This window comes from Dipodomys merriami, unplaced genomic scaffold, assembly GCF_024711535.1.
Source record: "Dipodomys merriami isolate MVZ:Mamm:240054 unplaced genomic scaffold, mDipMer1.0.p SCAF_29, whole genome shotgun sequence".
Classification (NCBI taxonomy): Eukaryota; Metazoa; Chordata; class Mammalia; order Rodentia; family Heteromyidae; genus Dipodomys; species Dipodomys merriami.
In genome coordinates this window covers 10,750,855-10,769,935 of record NW_027204381.1, presented here as the reverse complement: position 1 = coordinate 10,769,935, position 19,081 = coordinate 10,750,855, and the positions used below count along the sequence as shown (strand labels likewise).

Sequence of the window (19,081 nt, the reverse complement as noted above, 5' to 3'; positions counted from 1 at the left end):
ACTCTCACAGATTTTCCTGTCTGGGCTGGCTTTGAACTGTGAGCCTCTGATCTCAGCCTCCTGAGTAGCTAGGATTACATGTGTGAATCACAGGTGTTTAGCCTGTACTCTTCTAATCCAGGAGCAGCAAGTCTAAAGTCAAGTTTTTGATACTTTAAGGTGTCACAGCATCACATTTTTTAAAGTATTTGAAAGCTGTGTATGTTGGTGCATGCCAACACTTGGAAGGATGAGGCAGAAGGAATCTAAGTTCATGGTCAGCTTGGATTACGTAACAATATGCTAGTCTCAACCAAACAAACAAATAAACAAGTCGTTGAACACAATTTAACACCAGATGTAACTAGTGCAATATCAAAAATTTAATTAATATTATCAAAGGGTGGGATATCAATAAATGGTCTTCAATATATCACTTATGTAAATACATCATCAAATCCAAAGTTTTTCCATAATTTACTCATACAATGCATTGAGAGACTTATAATTCCAGACCAGATATCTCTATAGTGGGACAAAACCATGTGCTAGAGTGTATGAAGGAAGGACTGGAATGTTTATATATGGTATGTTCATCGCATCCAATCCTTTTGAAATTGCAGGTTTTTGATACACATGGTGCATATAGGTAATTTTTATATACATACAGATAGGTAACTTACTGGTGCTGCAGGGTTACCTCAAATTTTCAGTTTTACTAAGAGATATAGAAGCCCAAATGTTTGGCAGCCTCAGCCATGGTTCCTCATTTTCTTCTCCTAACCATGCAAACTCTAATACTGATCCTGCTCAAATTTCCCATCTGTCTCTCACGTTGACTGAGTCCCCCCAAGCACATTCTGAAGGTTCTTCTGCTGTTCACGTTTCAGGAAGTCTTAGGATAGAACAGGACCTAAGTGTTAGGCCAGCAACCAGAAGCTTATCTTCTTCAAAATGTGGGCAAAATAGGAGCTGGCAATGTATTTTATATAGCTAGAAACTCATTGATTCGTTATTTTGGTTTCTATTCCAATTTGAACCTAGGTAATATGAAGCACGTTAAGAAGCAAGGAAATAGGTATAACAATGCTACCATATTTTTAATCTACTAAAATGTGTATACCTGTCACAATTGGTAAAGGAATATAAAATGATCCTAAAGGGCTGGAGGTATGGATCAAGTGGTAGAGTACCTGCCTAGCAAGCATGACATCCTAACTTCAAACCCTGTAACTGCCTCCGCCCCCAACAAATAAAGTTTAAATGGAGCCAGGGCTGGTGGCTCACACCTGTCATCCTAGCTACTCAGGAGGATGAGATTTGAGGATCGAGGTTCAAAGCCAGCCCAGGGTAGGTAAGTCCATGAGATTCTTATCTCCAATAAACCACTCAGAAAACCGGAAGTGGTGCAGCAGCTGAAGTGGTAGAGTGCTAGCTTTCACAGAAGAGCTGAGGACAGTGCCTGGCCCAGAGTTCAAGCCCCACCACTGACCCAAAAAAAAAAAAATATATATATATATAAAATGAAAGGAGTGACTCTGATTAAAATGTATTGTACACATAAGTGGGCATGTTAAAATTGTAACCTCCTTATGCAACCATATGAAGAAAATAAAATTTAATAATAATATAGAGAAAAAGGAAGCAAAGAAAATCATACTAAGGGGGCTGGGAAGTTGGCTCAGTGGTAGAGTGCTTGCCTTGCATGCCTGAGGCCCTGGGTTCCATTCCTCAGCACCACATAAGCAAAAAGAAAAAAAGCTGGAAGTGGCGCTGTGGCTCAAGTGGTAGAGCGCTAGCCTTGAGCTGAATTGCTGAGAGACAGCGCCCAGGTCCAGAGTTCAGGGCCCACGACTGGACCCCCCCAAAAAAAAGAAAAAAAAAAGAAAATTATACTAAGGAAAGAGAGCAAGAGCTCAGGAAAATCAGCACATGAAATATATACCACCAGGATGTTGAGGTCACATCCAGAATTTGGCCTTGACTGCTGAAGCAAAGAGAGTAAATATCATTTGTTTTGAGATTTATGTTGTCCATAAAATAAAACCAAATTTAATTTTTAAGAAATATTGCTGCTCCTGGTGCTAAAATAGAAAATTATCTTTGGGGTCTCCACAAATGGAGCTTTTTGAAATACACAGTTAAGACATTGTGGTAGGAATCCCTGAAATCAGCCAAACAGTAAGGTTATTGTGGCTTTTTTTTTTTTTTTTTTGATCATGGGGCTTGAACTCAGGGTCTAACACACTACCACTTTGAGCCACAGCTCTACTTCTGGTTTTCTGGTAGTTAATTGGAGATGAGTTTCACAGACTTTCTTTTCCAAGCGGCTCTGAACCTCAATCCTCAGGTCTTAGCCTCCTGAGTAGCTAGGGTTACAAAAGTGAGCCTATTGTGGCTATTTTTAAATACCTCCCAATTCACACTGTTGGAATGCCAACAGTGCTTTGGTGAAGACCTTACAAGAAACTACACCATGTAGGCTGTAAGGTATATTAAATAGATAGGTTTTATTAGGTAGCCAATGAAGAGAACACCATGCCCTTCAAGTAGGAAAAGAAGTTTATTTATCAAACTGCTGCCCCCACCATACATGGTGAAGAAGCATGGCTGAAAAGGAAGGAGGCGACCCACCCCTGGGCCAGGACTTATCTAGGCCAGAGAAAGGAAGAGGTGTGGCCTGATGGGGGAAAGGTGTGGCCACACTAGATCCATACAGGACCTCAGTGTCTGGGACCCTTCTAAGGTCAGATGGGAGGCATGTGACCAGAGGTGGCCCAGGATGTGACCTAGCAGGAGGGGAAGGTGACTGCTTCCAGGTCTTCCAGTTACCTTGGTAACAGATCCTGAGCAAAAACTTAGCCAAAAGTGTCCCTGTGCAGACTTTACATAGGCCAATTTTGGTTTTGCTTGATGGAAGGGTATGTTGTATGTTTAGAATACTTAAAAGAATGATTGGTCTGTATATTCTTTAGGCATTTCCAATGAACAAAATTTCTATAACTGAGATTTTGGTTATATATTGGCATAAACCTCATGTGCAAAAACTCCACAAGGCTGATTAAAAGATTCTGACTGTCAGACCATGGGATGTAGGCTAGATAGAATGGCATCCACTTATGTAAGTTAAAAAAAAATTAAACAGAGCCAGGGACTAATGGACCATGTCATCCTAGATAGTCAGGACTTTGAGATCTGAGGATCCTGGTTTGATGTCAACCCAGGCAGAAAAGTCTGTGAGACTGTTACCAATTTACCAGCAAAAATCCAGAAGTGAAAGTGTGGCTAAAGTATTAGAGTACTATGACACCTGGAGCAGAAATAGCAAGTGTGTAAAGTCCTGAGTTCAAGCCCTTGTATTGGCATACCCACACCCACAGAGAGAGAGAGAGAGAGAGAGAGAGAGAGAGAGAGAGAGAGAGAAACAAAAAACCTGACATAGAAAATAAACCTGAATCGTTGGTCATTAACACCTCAGTATAGAAAATAGAAGCTTTTCTTTAGAGTAACACTGAAAATGTTTTTACTCTCTAGCACAATTAGGGTAGCCATTTGACAGTGCAAGTAAACAGAAGCAGAGAGAAAGAAACAGAATCCATGAACAAGAAGACTTTTATTTTAAGACCCATACGTATCAGCCTCAGACCATCTTCTCTCTGCAGATCCACCCTACATTTCAGAAGCTAAGGGCACGGGTGTCCCTGTGGGACAGAAGGGGACACTGCAGTGTGAGGCCTCGGCTGTTCCCTCAGCAGAATTTCAGTGGTTCAAGGATGACAAAAGGTAAAGTCCTTTCTTCTCCATTGCTCTCTATACTCTACTCCAGAAGCAGAAATGTTTTCCAGGGTCCTGATTGCAGACCACAGTGTTGAAAATGGACTCCCGTCAAATCCTCTTCTGAAGTTCAGACTGTAGGAGAAAATTATATGTAAACATATCCTTTAACAATAAACTTCATCTAGATTTCTATCTCTCAGTGTATCTATTAGATAGATAGATAGATAGATACATAGATACATAGATACATAGATAATTTTTATACTCTCATTAACTGTATTAGGGGTTTAAATTCAACATGTTAGTTTATGAGTACAATGCATCTTGATCAATGTCACAACTAGTATTGTTCTCTCCCATCTCTACTATCTTTACCCAGCCTCTTAAGTTGCCTGGTTCCATCTTCACATATGTTCATTGAATATTGTGACTGTAATATTCCCCGGATATCTGTGTGTGTGTGTGTGTGTGTGTGTGTGTGTGTGTGTGTGTGTGTGTGTGTGTGTGTGTACCATTCATACCTATTCATTATAGGGCATCTGGGCTATTTGTATCACTTGGCTATAGTGAATAGTGCATCAATGAACATGGGTGTCCAAGTGTCTCCATTGTGTCAAAGCTCAGCTCGATTTTTAATGTTGCTATGCAGAATCATCATTCATCAACATACAAGCTTGATCAGGAACACATTTTCCAGGAAATCTAAACTCAAAATCAAGGCCAAAAGCAGCATTGTAAGATCTGTGAAGTTCGTTTTTTGTTGGGGTTGTTGTTGTTTTTCTCAGCCAACAATAAAAATGTGTTCTGGCTGTAGTTTTTTTTAACACATTCCTAAGTGTAAGGAGTAGCTCCTATGTTAGCCGCTCCTAGCAGGTTCTCCCACTCTATTCCAAACACTATCAGTAGCTTTGTATGAGTCTCTGTGACCCCGCTGAGCTCTCTCTTTGTGCCCAGGTTGTTCTTTCTATGTAGGAAAAAAAATGTCAGGACTGTCCCTTTCCTTTTCATTGTTGCAGCCATCATGGGGACATTTGTTGTGAGTCACTGAAGATGATCATTTGAAGGAGTTATCAAGAGGCATGTCAGCATAAGGGTCAGTGGCTCTGTACAGCCAGGCAACAAGGCAATTACTGTTATCAAAGAGCTATTTTAAGGTGGATGAACAACAAATAAATGTGCAAGCGCTGTCTGTGTTCAGAATATTTTCATATAAAATGGCAGTGGTGTTGCTGGAGATACAAAGTGGAGAAGGAAGGAGAGGTTGAGACTGGGAAACGGAGGAGAGAATAAGACATAAAAAGTAATCTGACATGACCACTAGGGAAATTCCAGCCCGTTATGAGCAAATTGTTACCTATTCTACATGGACTGGCTTCAGTGCATTTTCCTTTTCTTCTGCTAACTGGTCACTTAAACATCAAAAGCAATTACAGGTTTGGAGTCAATGGTTAAATTTTGTTTAGAACTAAGTCACTTAGCCCTAAGATCTGCTGTGTTCTTATAACCCTTTCCAGTGAAAAGAATTGTGCTAGTACTAGAGCTCCACTGTAGGGCCTTGAGTTTTCGCTAAGATTTGCTTTTGCTCTTGACTAACACAACACTGCTTGAGTTTTTCTGGTTAATTGGAGGTAAGAGTCTTGAGTCTTGCCTGGGTTGGCTTTGAAATGTGATCCTCAAATGGCTAAGCCTATAGATATGAGCCACTGGCAACCAGCAGAATTTTAATTTCTAAGGACACATCTTCAGTCTCTAGCAAAGGGTGGTATATCCATCTTACCCATTGTATGGATGGAAAAGCAGAGGCAGCAAAGGAGAAAAGCAAAGGAGAAATAGAGCTGGCTTTTGTCCATTCAACAACACAGAAATTTCTCTATTTTTTTTTAGAAATTTCTCAATTATCTCCCACCCCTTTTCTTTTATACTAGACACAGATGAGACTTAAAGTTTCAGCAACAGAAAAACAAAAATTATGGAGCTACAGGGATCTAGATCTAAAGGAAAATTAACCATTTGCATTCCTATTATCCTGATATATTTTATGGCAGGTGTAGGGAGTAGAAACAAACATAGGCCAAAAGCAAGAAATACTCATTACCTCATTCATGTAACTGTAACCCCTCTGTACAGCATCTTTATAATAAAAATAATTTTAATAAAAAACTGAAACAGTAAACAAAAAAAAACATGTGGAGGAAAGTTGAGCAAAAATGCCCATTCTTGAAATAAAGGGAGAAATGTCCTCTTGGCACAGAAGCCATGGCCTTAGGAAGGGCTGTAATCTTTACCCACATTTCCCCAGGAGGGCAGAAGGGTTGGTACCCTGGCATTGGGTATGAGCCTGAATCACTTCATTTCCTTCTCTTTGATTTTTCTGTGATTGCTTCTCCCTTTCCATTGATGTTCATGTGTACTCACCAACACCGGGAGCTTGAACTCAGGGCCTGGGCAATGTCCCTTAGCGTTTTCATTCAAGGCTGGTGCTACAGTTTAACCCCAGCTCCACTTCTGGCATTGTATGTATGGTGTGTATGGGGAAGTAATTAATTTTAGATGAAAGTGTCATGGTCTTTCCTGCCCAGGCTGGCTTCAAACCTCAATCCTCAGACCTCAGTTTTCTGAGTAGATAGTCTAACAGGCATGAGCCACTGGTGCCTGGCTCCCTTTCCATTGATATCACTCCACTTGCCATTGGCTACTCATATTGGTCCCATTCCTTTGCTCTCCATTGAATGGGATATTCTCTCCTCCCACCTTGACTAGGACATCTCTGCCCCTTTATGGTCCTGGTCACAGCCAGTTGTATATCTACCACCTGGTTTACCTGCCAAGCTCTACTAGATAGTTCCCAGGGGGTATAACACATCTGTGCCCGCCTAGGAATGACAGTTCTCACACCTCTTCTGCTTGTACTGAAATGAGCAGAATTCCAGGAACAGTCTTGGTGGTAGGGTCAAGAGGTTCCCTCAAAGGGTAGATAGATAGATTTAACTTTATACTAGTGCCACTCTGCTGTCTGTTCTGTATACATTATCAGTCAAGAAGACAGGAAGTGAAATTCTGTGTAGAGTAAGGGACACCCACCCAACAGGGACAGTAGCCACTGAAAAGTCTACAGCTTCATTAAGAAAGTGAAGTTTGGTGGCAATACAGGATGGAGGATGTGTGAATGCGTGAGAAGGGGACCATGCATCATCCCAGGAGCTGTGAAGTGTTGCAAAGTGCTGCTGGTCACCCTACACTATGTTTAGCTACAGATGTTTCAGAGCTGTCAGGCATGAACCTGCTTCAAGTAAGACTTCTCAAAAATCTAATTCACAGCTTCATTCTGATGTGAAGGCTTCCTCCCCACCCCAGGAACACTGTCCAAAGAGTAAATCAAATAGAGCCCCATAACTAGATCCCAGGGGCCTCTTGATGCTGACATGGTGGCTTTGCCCTGTACAGCATCCCCTAGAGTATCAGTAATCACTGGTCCACTGAAGGGGCTTCCACAATGCTTCCACAAGGGAAACACTGCAATGATGATGGTGGATGCATGCCAGTTCACTGCCCTGAGCTTTAGAGAGAAGAAAATCTGCATCATGAAAAACACATCAAGTCCCTTTAATCAATCTGTTGATTTCCTTGGAGACAAATGTTAGATGGAAACTCAAGTCAGAGCCTGCCTCTCTCTTCTGTCCAAGGAGTGACTCTCAGTTTGAAAGGTGGATAACGTACTTCTATAATCTTTTGAATATAAGCATCCCAACAATGATGAAATAGCTGCCCTCTCTGCATACTATGACCCAGGATAAATAGTGAGGTTGCTGCTTTACAAGTACTGCAGGGCAGGCACCCTGTCCCTTGTCCAGACACATGTACAATCACACTTCCATACAATGTCATACTAGAGTACATAAACTTAGAGATCATGTTCATTGTCTTTAACATATAATCATGACAGGACACAGGTGGCTCATCTCTCTAATACTAGAAAGTCAGGAGGTTGAGATCTGAGGATTGAAGTTCAGAGCCAGCCTGAGCAGAAAAGTCCATCAGCTTCTTAGCTCCAGTTAATCACCAGAAGAACAGAAGTGGGAGGTTTGGCTCAAATGGTGGAGCACTGGCCTTGAGTAAAACAGCTAAGTGACAGCACTCAGCCCTGAGTGTAAACTCTACTGTTCCCCCCCCCAAAAAAAATCAAATTCCAGATCTGCCACACACACACACACACACACACACACACACACACACACACACACACACACACACACACACACACACACACACACATCAGGTCCCTCTCTTCTTTGAAGATTGAAATTTTTCACTCAGTGATGATTGTCATCCTTCTCATCATCATCATCTTCATCATCATCATCATTATCATCATAATATCACCATCTTCATTATCACTATCAGGAGCATCAAAAATCAACACTTTTGAGCATCTACTGCATGGATGGTATTATTTGAAATGTCACACAACTGGAATGTAATATTTGTTGTGATATGACTGACAGCTTTACAAAGCAGGGATAAAATGATGCACCTCCCTTCTGAGAATATAAATGTCAGTTTAGGAAGGTAAGGTATCTTTGACAGGACTGCCTCTAGATACAGAGAGAGAGAGAGACAGAGAGAGGGGGAGAAAGAGAGGGAGAGAGAGAGGGAGAGAGAGGGAGGGAGGGAGGGAGACAGAGAAGGAGGGAGGGAGACAGAGAGGGAGAGAGAGAGGGAGGGAGGGACGGAGACAGAGAGGGAGGGAGGCAGTGCCATGTCATCCAATACAAATATATGGTAGCATTGAGTGAACCAGATGAGATCTGACGGATTAGCAATAAGATAATTAATCCCACTCTCTGTGTCTTTTCAATGAGGGAAATTGACCATCTCCTTTTTTCTCTTTTTGTTTTGTTTCTTATTTGTCTCAGACTGATTGAAGGAAAGAAAGGTGTCAAAGTGGAAAACAGACCTTTCCTCTCAAAGCTCATCTTTTTCAATGTCTCTGAACATGACTACGGGAACTACACTTGTGTGGCTTCCAACAAGTTGGGCCACACCAATGCCAGCATCACGCTATTTGGTGAGAATATGACTAAGCTCGGCTCCGAGAGACTGTGTCACAAAGAAGGGTGGCCAAAAGGGAGGGGCCCAGAGGAGAGGCTGGAAGGAGGAGTTATTATAAGTGAGTGAAGCAGTCAAGAAGAGAGAAAAAGAGAAAAGACAGAAAGAAAGAGAAAATTCATGACGGTGTGAAAGCAGATATTAGGACTGGAAAAAGAAAAGTAAATATTCATTTCATTCTATAATTTAAAAAGTATCCCGACACGAGACAAGACAACTTTGGGATGATAAAAATTGACCTTTCCTCCCCCTCATTGGTGATGTCTCCTAAACTGATTTGGTAATTATAATTGGATGAAATATCAAAGAGCACCAACTATTCAATACTTTGTTCTCTGGCTATGTGTAGCTTGTTCCTTTTCTGAAACTTCTTCCAGCCTTTGGGATATAAGAGAAATAGAATTGTATTCATAAAAGTAACATCTTAGAAGTGGGGGATCTTTCAAAATATTCGTTTCAGTGGGAAAAAGAAACATAGTTGAGAAAACAAGCATTTTCCCAGTTTCCCATTTGTGTCAATGGATGTTATCTGGCTGGTTAAGACATCTGTCCATCCACACCACCATCTTGAAAGATGCCACATAGTCATTCATGGATTGCTTTCTTAAAAAAAATTATTGAAGAACTAGTATACATAAGGAATATTGTCTTCCTTTCTTTCATATATGGCAAATACACTGGTGCCAGAAGCAAGCAACAAACTAGACCCCAGTGTGTGAGCCTCTCTGTCTTCAGTCAGGCAAGACTCCTTGAGTCTGGCAGCAACTTTAATCCTTAATGGACACAGAGTCTCCCCACAGGCCACATGATCAATTTCTGGTTGCCTTTTGAGCAAATCCCTGCTTAGCACACCACACTCAGTGAGTTTGGAATTTTTCAGATCAGTTCACCCAATGGTAAGAAATGCTCTTAAAGGTGATGGGGAAGGAAAACAAAGGAATTTAGCAGACAACAGATATGAACATAAATTCTTGTGATTGTAAGAGAATGCCCAAATAATCCTATAGCCTCAAGGGCTCTCTCTCCACCTCCCTTGCCAAATACCCTTAGGTATCAGTTTATACTCCATCATTTCATCTCTCTTTCCAAACCACACCCTCCTGGCCTACAATTCAGTGCAGGAGATAAAGCCCAGCTTTATCTGAAAGGGCTGGGAAGGGGAAGCTGCCCTTGACCTTAGAGTCCACAACGTAAAACAAGCAGGGCTATGATTAGAGTGATTGATTCTCTGGCATTTCCCACACAGGAATAGTTACAAGTACTCCTCTCATTTGTCAGGCCACTTTGGGTTTTGGCAGGTGTCTGTCTGCAAGCACAGAAAGCCAGATTTAGACAGGAATGGGCCCATCCTCCCTTACCTTGCAAATCTGAGGTGCTCTGAGACTTTCCCTTCAGCCTCAAACCACGTCCAATCTATGGCTACAGTGGGGACCCCAGTTTTGTAAACTCTTCCTCCTGCTTTGATCTCTCTTCTCGGAGTTGGATGCATGAAATGGTTTTCCCATCAAGTTTATCACTACTGTCTAATTCCCTGGCCTCTTCTCCTTAAGTCATCTCAAAATGAGAATAGGGAGAAGCAGCCGACATTTCAAGAGTGAAATAGCTGGCATTTATGACAAAAAAAGCAGTGAAGCATGTGTCATAATATGCTCTTTTCAGCAGAACCACATGTGGCAATTACAACTGATTCCCCCTCTGTGCACCTGCTTTTATTGGTCGGAATGCATTCACCCTGTGCATCCCTTGGGACATGCGTGCTTTCTGGAGTCCAAGGCTCTCTAAAAAGTGCATTGTAAAGTTTAGTACCTTTACAGGGGAGATTAGCAGGAACAGGTTAATGACAACATGGATGTCCTTTGGAAGTCTCTAGGGAGATTCAAGCTTGCAACATTTTCAAATGTTGTCAACTGGAAAACGGTTCCATTTTGTAGCCTCTGTTGTTAGAAGCCCATTACAAAAGTGCACTTGGATCCCCCCATGCAACTATTGGAACCCTATTAATGTTTTAAGTCCAGCATTTCCAACCCTTTAGCTAGAACTAAGTCTAGGTCTAGTCATTATTGTCCTTCCTAAGCTCATTATTGAATATCACCATCCACCTTGAGGTCTTTTGCCAAATATAAATTTACTTGGGAAATTTCATGTCATTTTTCACTAAAAGTCATCAGATAGTCTTGGGCAGGATTAACTTTATGTGAATAAACATTAATAGACATTCATGATGAAGTTCAGTCTCTGGTAACATTACAGAAAGAGTTAAATCATTATTGTTTTGTGAACTACTTATACATGTACTTCATTGTCTTCCCATGAGGCAGTGAAAAATGAAAAATTCAGCGTAGAAAGTTCCCATGGTCAGTGGCTTAGTAGGATGGTCCTTCTAATCATAAACCAATAGGATTCTGGGATCACAGAGTTTTCCATGAACTTGAGACTTTATCTGTCATAGCCCTGAGACATGGTGGATCCAAGTGTATCTGGCTCCTCTGATCATGAAATCATGTGAATCACAATCAATGATCACCATTGCCATGAAATCAGACATTCCTAAACTTAGTCTCCTGAAGTATAACAAGGCAGATGAGGAGTTGAGGGCTAAATTTCACCTGGAAAGGGGCTTTGTTCCTTTGATATCACAACTGTGCCTCAGTTCAGCACAAGTTCAACTAAGAGTGAATCCATCCACAATGGAAAACATACAGATTACTGGTTTGCTCCCTCCCTTCCCAGCCATCTCGTCTAAGTGCGTAACATAAGTCATTTCCCTGTTCCTCTCACTTCACTTTGTCCTGCCATGTTGGGTTTTTGTGTCTTCCTTTTTTTATCCATGCCTCCAGAAATACTTGTAAACGGCAGTATACATACTATATATGACAAATATATAGCAACTGTATATAATATATGTGTTTGTTCTCATTTTTCTCTCCTGTATGTCCCTCACCTGATTTAGAACTAAATGAGCCCACAAGCTCAACTTTGTTGCAAGGTCAGTATCCCCGCTTGCTTTTATGTTTTCTCTCCCCTCCCCTGGATCCCACAACTCCCTAATGTTCCCCCTCCCTTTCCCTGATGTGCATTATAGATTCAACTTTTGACTCAACTTAGGTTTCTGATCCCTTATTGTGAGACATGTTTATAGAGCTAAAATAATGACACTAGTAAAATAATAACACAAATGACTGAAGAGATGTTACAGACTAGAGTTAAGACACATCCTACGGTATAAAAGCATTTTCGGAAGTAAGTAAGCCAATTCTTACCGCTTAGTACTTTATTGTAAAAAAAAACAAAAAAAGGAATATTTGAAACACAGTATTAGATTTTCAATTTTTGTCTATCTGTTTGCTTGTTTGGGTGTTGTGAGACAGTCTCACCATATATGTAGCCCAGGCCAAATTAGAGCATGACATTTTCCTATCTCAGCCTCCTGAGTGCTGTGATTACAGTCATGTAAACGTATACCCAGATCAGGTAGCAGTTTGAAACAGGCTGAGAGTTAGCTGAGTGTGCTCATCTGATGAGAGATTGCCATCCCACACCAAAGCTATTAGCAAACTTAAGGATGAACGTAAATGAACATAGAACTGTTAGCCTGAGACAGGATAACAAGGCTGCACCTGCTGAGACAGAGCTAGGCCTAACTTACTGCCCTTTGTGTGAACTAATAACTTGGGTGGAAGGATGTCTCTGCCAACTTTCCATTCTGATCTCCTGGATATGCCCAACCCTTTACCCTTCTATGTGTAAAAAAAATGGTCAGAGCAGAAGTTGTAGACACCTGGAAGGTTCTAGAGTTGGATGCATGCAGTCTGCAGGATAGTGGCTGGATTTGTCCATACGACTGGGATTTCTTTAGAGGAGATAGACTAAGTACCTGAACACATTTACCTTGTTCATCTATTTTTGTTTCCCTCTTACCTATGTTATATTACAGAAGAGCAGGGAGCCACCTGTTTTCCCAGGGAGTACTTCCAAATTATGCTCGTCTTTATCTCGGAAACACAAGGAAGATTCATGTGAATATGTGGCTTCCTTTACACTGACAGAGAACCTTCGGCTTACAGAGAAGTTCAAAGCTATTTTCTCCCTAATATTGGGATGGAGTAGAAGGATTTCGATAAGAGCATTTTGTTCATCCTCAGCATTTTTTTTGCCACCCTTGAAGTATTTCTCTGCTTCTCTTCTGCAAACACTACAGATTGCATGTCACCTTCCCATATTAATATTTGGAAGCACTGGACATACGCAATGATAAATAAGGACTCAGGGCTGTGTCGCCATCTCTTAAGAACCTTCCACACCGACAAGTGTGTGTATTGCCCATGCAGCCAGCTTTATAGCTCCCAGACTGCTTATTTCCCATCCAATGGTCCTTTGTCTTTTTTCCTCTATGCCTTAAGTCAGGTTTGATGTTCTCAGTAAGCTAGGAAAGGTTAGCTGATTAATGCCTGTGAGCTTCACAGTGACCATCAAACCAATTTATTAAAGAATGGAGAGCTAAAGTAGAATCTTGGTATCAGAGAGAAGCAACTATGGCTGAAAAGATGATCAGTTCTTTCTACAGAGGATTAAAAATAGTTAATTAGGCCAGTCATCAAGTCATCCAGAGTTAGCATTTCTATAGCAAGCATGTTAGCCAAACCATGCAAAGAAATATCCCCCTCTCTTTCTAGAAGAATAGAATAGTCATCCTTACTCTGTTCTTCTCTGCCTAGTAGAATTAAATAGCAGTCCCAGCTGACTGGATTTGATTCAGCCAGGAGGAGTATTGTTTTTGCTTAAAAATAATGATCACTTCTTGATTCAGCAAAGACTTAAGCTGAGTTGAGACTTTGGATGCTGCATATGGGAATCTTTTACCCATTTGTTTTCATTGTTTTTTATATTTTTTCCTCCCTATCCTTTCTTCCTCCCATTCACCTTCCTTTTTACCTTCTTTCCTTTCTTCCTCTCATCTTCTTTCCATCTGTCCTTCCTCCTTCCTGCCCTTTTCCCTTCATTTCTGCCTTTTATTCCTTCCTTCCTCTCTCCTTTCCTTCCCTTATTTTTCCTTCCATACATCTGTCCTTCCTCCCTCCTTTCTTCCCTTCCTTCCTTCCTACTCTCCTTCCATACAAACATACATCCTTCCTCCTTCCCTGCCTTCCTCCTGCTTTCCCCCCTTTTGTCTCTCCTCTTACTTTCTTTCTTCCTTCCCCCTTTATTTTTATGATCCTCTCATTAATTTTTTCTTTCTCTTGACCATCTTTTCTCTACTCTGTCTGGCTTATTGTTAATATATCACTAAGAGATCAGTTAAATTTCAGTCAAAGTCCTTCCTACTGAAGGAAAAATAGTCAAGTTTTTAGGATTTTTCTTTTCTTGTCAACCAAGATGTCACTCAAAGATTCGAGCTTCTGGCTACTACTGGCTTTTGGTGCTCACATAATGTTTGTTCTTCTGGAGGCTCTACCCAATGACAGCATGTCATCATGATGGAGAGGATGATGTCAGCATACGCACATCTCTTTTCAATGCCAGAGCAAAGGGAAAGGATTGGCATGCAGCATGAAGGTTTAGAATGCATGGGAGGAACACCTTGCCTTCATTTGTCTGTCTTGTGTGATATGTGAAGGCAATAAAACTCTCTGTTACTTGGAAGAGCTGAAACACTGCTACCTGGAAAAAGCCTAAGGATAAGTTTTAGCTAAAGTCATGAAAAAAGTGTCAAGTTGTTCTTTACCTTTGTGGATGCTTTCAAGTAGTTTGTTTTGGAGACTGGGGAAAAGCTAGATAGGAACAATCAAGGTCCAGCTGTTTTCAGATTTTTGCGATATAGAAATTTCTTCTGGTACCTAGAAGCAGGAACTTGTGCCATTAACTTTTGCCTTTTTCTGAGAGTCTGAAGTGCAAATGGAGCCCTGCTGCTGTCCTTATGAATGAACACTCTCATTGTTATAGGATCTTTCCCCCAATAGCTTTACTTTCACTTGCTTGTGGTTTGGGGACAAACATTCTGAGAATGCCTCATTGCTTCAAGTCTCTCTCAAGATGTCCTTTCACTTTCCAGTTGCCTGATATGTGGGCAGAGGAAGACTCATGAATCAGCTCCTCCTTAACTTCTTGGCTGGTTCTGAGGATTCCGTTAACATCCTAAGGGACTATCCTTGCCCACTACAACAAACTACATGACACCATCACAACTGGCTTTTTTCTACCATCCTGGCTTTACATAATATCTTCCTTCAATGGCAAAATATCTGACCATTGATCACCTCTTATTATCTTTACATCCTTACAATGGTCTCTCCACATTGCTTGTGTCCACTCAAATCAAGAGGGTATCATATTGTGAATGGCCTTAAAGAACAGATGTAGAGTTTGAATGTACAGGAATGTATGTATTCATTAGATTCTAGGTATATAGCAGAGTTGCATTTAGGATGCATTTTTATCTAAATTACCTTTCTGTAGGTGAAGAACTTACACATAGATCCCCATGATTCCACTTCAGTACACAAAAAAAAGCTTTAATGTCATTTCTCTGGTGAGCAACTGCAGAGGCCTTTGGCAAAATAGTAAAGTGCAGGGTAGATATCATCACAAACTCAGGTCAGACAAAACTCAGGCCAGACAAGATATTTGCTATCTACAGAAAAAATGGAGGATCTGTGTTTTTTCCCCCTAGCACTTAAACCTATTGAAGTGGGCATTTTTCACAATCTAGTCAAAGGAAAGACTAACATCTGGGCGTTTGTATTGGGTATGCTAGTAGGAAAAGGAAAAGGCAGAGAAAAACTCATCAGCGTTTCTAAAATGGTAAGTCAAACTTACCATTTCAACCTGGCATGTACTGGCATTCAAATGCCTGTGGTATAAATCCAGTTGTGGTAGCCACCTTAATACTTGGAGTCTTCAGACTTCAATGAATTCAAGGATAATCTGGTGACCACAGAAAGAAAGCTTTCTCTAAAAATGGGCATTTTCTTGATACCTTGTGCTCCGAAGGTCTAGGCCAACTTATGTTAATGTTATGTAGATATTTTAGCTTGGATTCAGTCTGTGGTCAACTCTATTATTCACACCCTAGCTTGGCCTCCAATTTATTGTAGCTGCCCTGGATATTCACTATGAGTTCTACGCTTTGGTCAGGATAACCAGAAGCAGGCATGAGAGGCCTGGGGGAACTCTTAGGCCAGGAGCTCATTCATTTCCTAAAATCATCTGACTGCAAAGCAAGTAATCTTGACTGCTTTCTACTTTAACAGTGGCTTGTTTTTAATTTCTTTTAGAAGTGAAAACTACAGCCATGACCCCTTGGAAAGGTTGGTATATTTATTTTTTCAGGTAGCTGCTGCCATGGTTGGGTTGGGGTGGGGTGGCGTAAAAGTCTTCATCTTCTTCCAAGAAGATTTCCTTTTCTAAACTATTTTTACAAAGCAACCCAGAGGGACCTTTCTCTCCCCCACCTCTCTGCCTGACCTTGAACATCTCAAGGATTATTTAGATTAACCCAGCTTCTGAGGACATCACATCCTCCCTGGATAGCTTCTACTTGTGCAATGTCTAACTCATCTTTGCTAATGGCACTAATGAGCACCTGCCAGTGCCTAGAATAGCTTGGGCTCTGGGCTTCTCCTCACCAGGCCTGTCTCTCTTCTTACATACAGATGCTCTAATGCAATGATCATCTTAGACCTTGGGCTTGCATGTGCCCTTTGCTTCCCCCAACCCCCAGTCTCTTTCTCTCTCTAACTTGGAGTTGGAAGGGAAGCGATGGGTGGGAGGGGAAATGGAAGGAAGGGGGAGGTTCTTGGGTGAGTCACTTGACCAGGAATAAAATGGGTCTTATTTGAGGCTTTCATTCTTGCCAGATGTTTCCGATGGATAATTGACACTCATCACGGTTCTCTGAGACCCTAAATGTCCTGGTAATTAGTCTCTTTAAGCCTCCACAGCTCCCTAATGAGACAGAAGAAATAAAGGCATCCAATGAGGGTGAAGGACAGAGGCCTCATCTGGGTGGCTGTGTCACCCTGTCACTCTGGCTCTGAGAGAGACTTACTCTTGGCATACTGTGATCCATGCCTGCCTGGCCAAAAGATCCTTATCCCATAGTGTCTCCTGTATACCATTGATTGTTAGGGAGGTCAGCTGCGTGACTGTGATTGTGCCCAGATGTGGTGGGGCAAGGATGGGGGAACCTTTCCACTCTTCATAGTGATGCACAAGTTCATAAAGCAGCAGCTGTAAGCTAGAGAGAAATGTTTTGGAGAGAGAAGCCAAGGGACCCTGGGCAAGCCACTTGGGCACTTTGACATTCAGTTTCCACCCTCAGTTTCTCAGTGCTGTTGGGCTCTATGATAGGTTCCTTTCCCCAATTTCAGGCAATTCATCTGACTTCCTGGTCCTCATGGATTTGCTTCTGTGCAGATATTCACTCAGTGCCAGAAATTTCCTAACTTCTGTTGAATAGGGTTAGAGAGAGGAAGAAGGGTGTGTGGGAAAAGAAACAGGTAAAAGAGGAAGTAGGATTATTTTTTTTTCTGTTCTTATTTGTTTGGACATTTTTTTCCTTCAAGGAGATGATTGAAGACCAGAACAGAAACTGGAACAGAGAATGAGAATGATGATGAGAATGAGTTAGATGACAGTATGAGGGTGGGAAGGAAAGCAAATATGAGTAGAGGATGCTGGTTTGTGTGTCCTGTGCACAGAGCAAGACGCACCCAAGGATACGGGGCAGGAGGAGAAACTGAGGGATCCCAACAGCAGGCAGTTCACAAGATGTGATGCATGCTCTGCCAAGAAGGCAGGCACTTCTGTTACTGCTAGAGGGCTCTGATTCACAGTGTGAAGAATTTGGAATTGTAGAAATATCACCCTGGGATGTGCCTGACAAATAATACGCGGGGTAAGGCAACTAAGGACAACTTACCTTGTGAATGGGTAAGCTCTGTGAATGGGAAGATATGACATTGCTGATTTATCTTCTCTGGGTGTGTATGTAGGGAAGGGGGTGGTGACTACCGCACCACTGTCTCTGCTCCTGCTTTATCAGTTCAGCTCTGCCCAGGCCAGGCTCTCTGGACATGCAGACAGATTGGGCAATGGGGAGAGGTAAGGGAGTCCGTGTGTGGGTAGAGGTGAAGACAGACTGTATTGTACCATGCACAGTGAGTACCAGCTTCCCCTGGGTCTCAGTAGGAGCAACAAAGGCTCTAGGAGCCTTTCCTAGACAGTGGCGCAAATAAGCAAGTCCATATACTCAGAAAATTGTGGCTTTCTTCATGCTCTGGAAGGAGAGTTTTCTCACAGAGTGGTTAGGATCTGTGCCTACAGACTCCCTGCGATACTCTCCAAACAGACCTACAAAGGCTCCTGAGGGGTATAGCCATATGACCAAGTAAGAGCCAAGAGCCACCAGGATATTGTGATATGCCACTAGGAGCCCTTTGCCAGCTCAGTTCTCCATTGCATCATGCCAAGTAGGGCCATTTGCCAACTCACAGTCTCATCCTGAGCTGTAGAGTCCCAGACTGGAAACAAGGCATTCATCCCTTCTTTTTAGATAGCAATCCAGTCAACCCTTACTGGGCCATACACCTGGCTCATAGCTCTCCTTCTGGTTGGCCTTGAAAGGAGGGAATGGAGAAGAGAAAGAGGGCATATCAAATCACTCTTGGGTTTTTGGAGTTGGTTCTTCATATCTCTTAACATCAGGCCTTGTCTTGGCCATGGCAGGAAGCTGGGGAGGAGAGGGAGATGTGAACTGGAATGGTATCAATAGAGTGTGATTCAAAGTTGAGTGTAGGAGTGCTCTGAAGAGGAGCTATGGGGTGAGGGGACGCAGCAAGAGAAGGATCTGTGTGTCCTTAGATCTCTGTCCTGCTAGGAACACAGGCACCACGTGTGCAGGGTACATTGAGAATAGTTCTGGGCACTGCACACAAGAGAGAATAGACTATGATCACTAACTTTGTGTGGGGAAGACACAGGACTAAGAAATGAGTCCTGTGTCTTCAGTCTTCAACCTTAGGCACCAACAGGGTCTTGATGGGAAGACCTTGGAGCATCTCACAAGGAAAGGACTTCCTCAAAGGACAGAAACAATCTGTCACTCTGGAGGGTGCTGGGGACTATTATGTCTCCTTTGAGTTCAAGCAGAGTGTGGGGTGAGTGGAGTTCTGAGATTAAATTGTCCACGATATAACCAATTATTGAACAATCCCAGGTGAAA

At 42.0% G+C, this 19,081-nt stretch overlaps 2 protein-coding genes across 4 annotated transcripts in view; one reads left to right on the top strand and one right to left on the bottom strand.

Moving 5' to 3' along the window:
• Ntm (neurotrimin) overlaps window positions 1-19,081 on the top strand; it is a 1,042,577-nt gene that overhangs the window by 1,021,381 nt on the left and 2,115 nt on the right. The window contains exons 6-9 of one of the 3 annotated variants that reach the window (XM_070038345.1): window positions 3,642-3,762; window positions 8,670-8,821; window positions 11,813-11,848; window positions 16,134-16,166. In XM_070038345.1, coding sequence (XP_069894446.1) covers window positions 3,642-3,762; window positions 8,670-8,821; window positions 11,813-11,848; window positions 16,134-16,166 — 342 coding nt within the window. The remainder of the gene's footprint in view (window positions 1-3,641; window positions 3,763-8,669; window positions 8,822-11,812; window positions 11,849-16,133; window positions 16,167-19,081) is intronic. The other 2 variants (XM_070038346.1, XM_070038347.1) reach the window with 2 other exon arrangements.
• Window positions 3,769-19,081, bottom strand: part of Opcml (opioid binding protein/cell adhesion molecule like) — a 1,269,678-nt gene continuing 1,254,365 nt past the window's right edge. Inside the window, exon 8 of the mRNA XM_070038351.1 lies at window positions 3,769-3,888. Within this exon, the coding sequence (XP_069894452.1) occupies window positions 3,884-3,888 (5 nt within the window). The 3' untranslated portion in view covers window positions 3,769-3,883. The remainder of the gene's footprint in view (window positions 3,889-19,081) is intronic.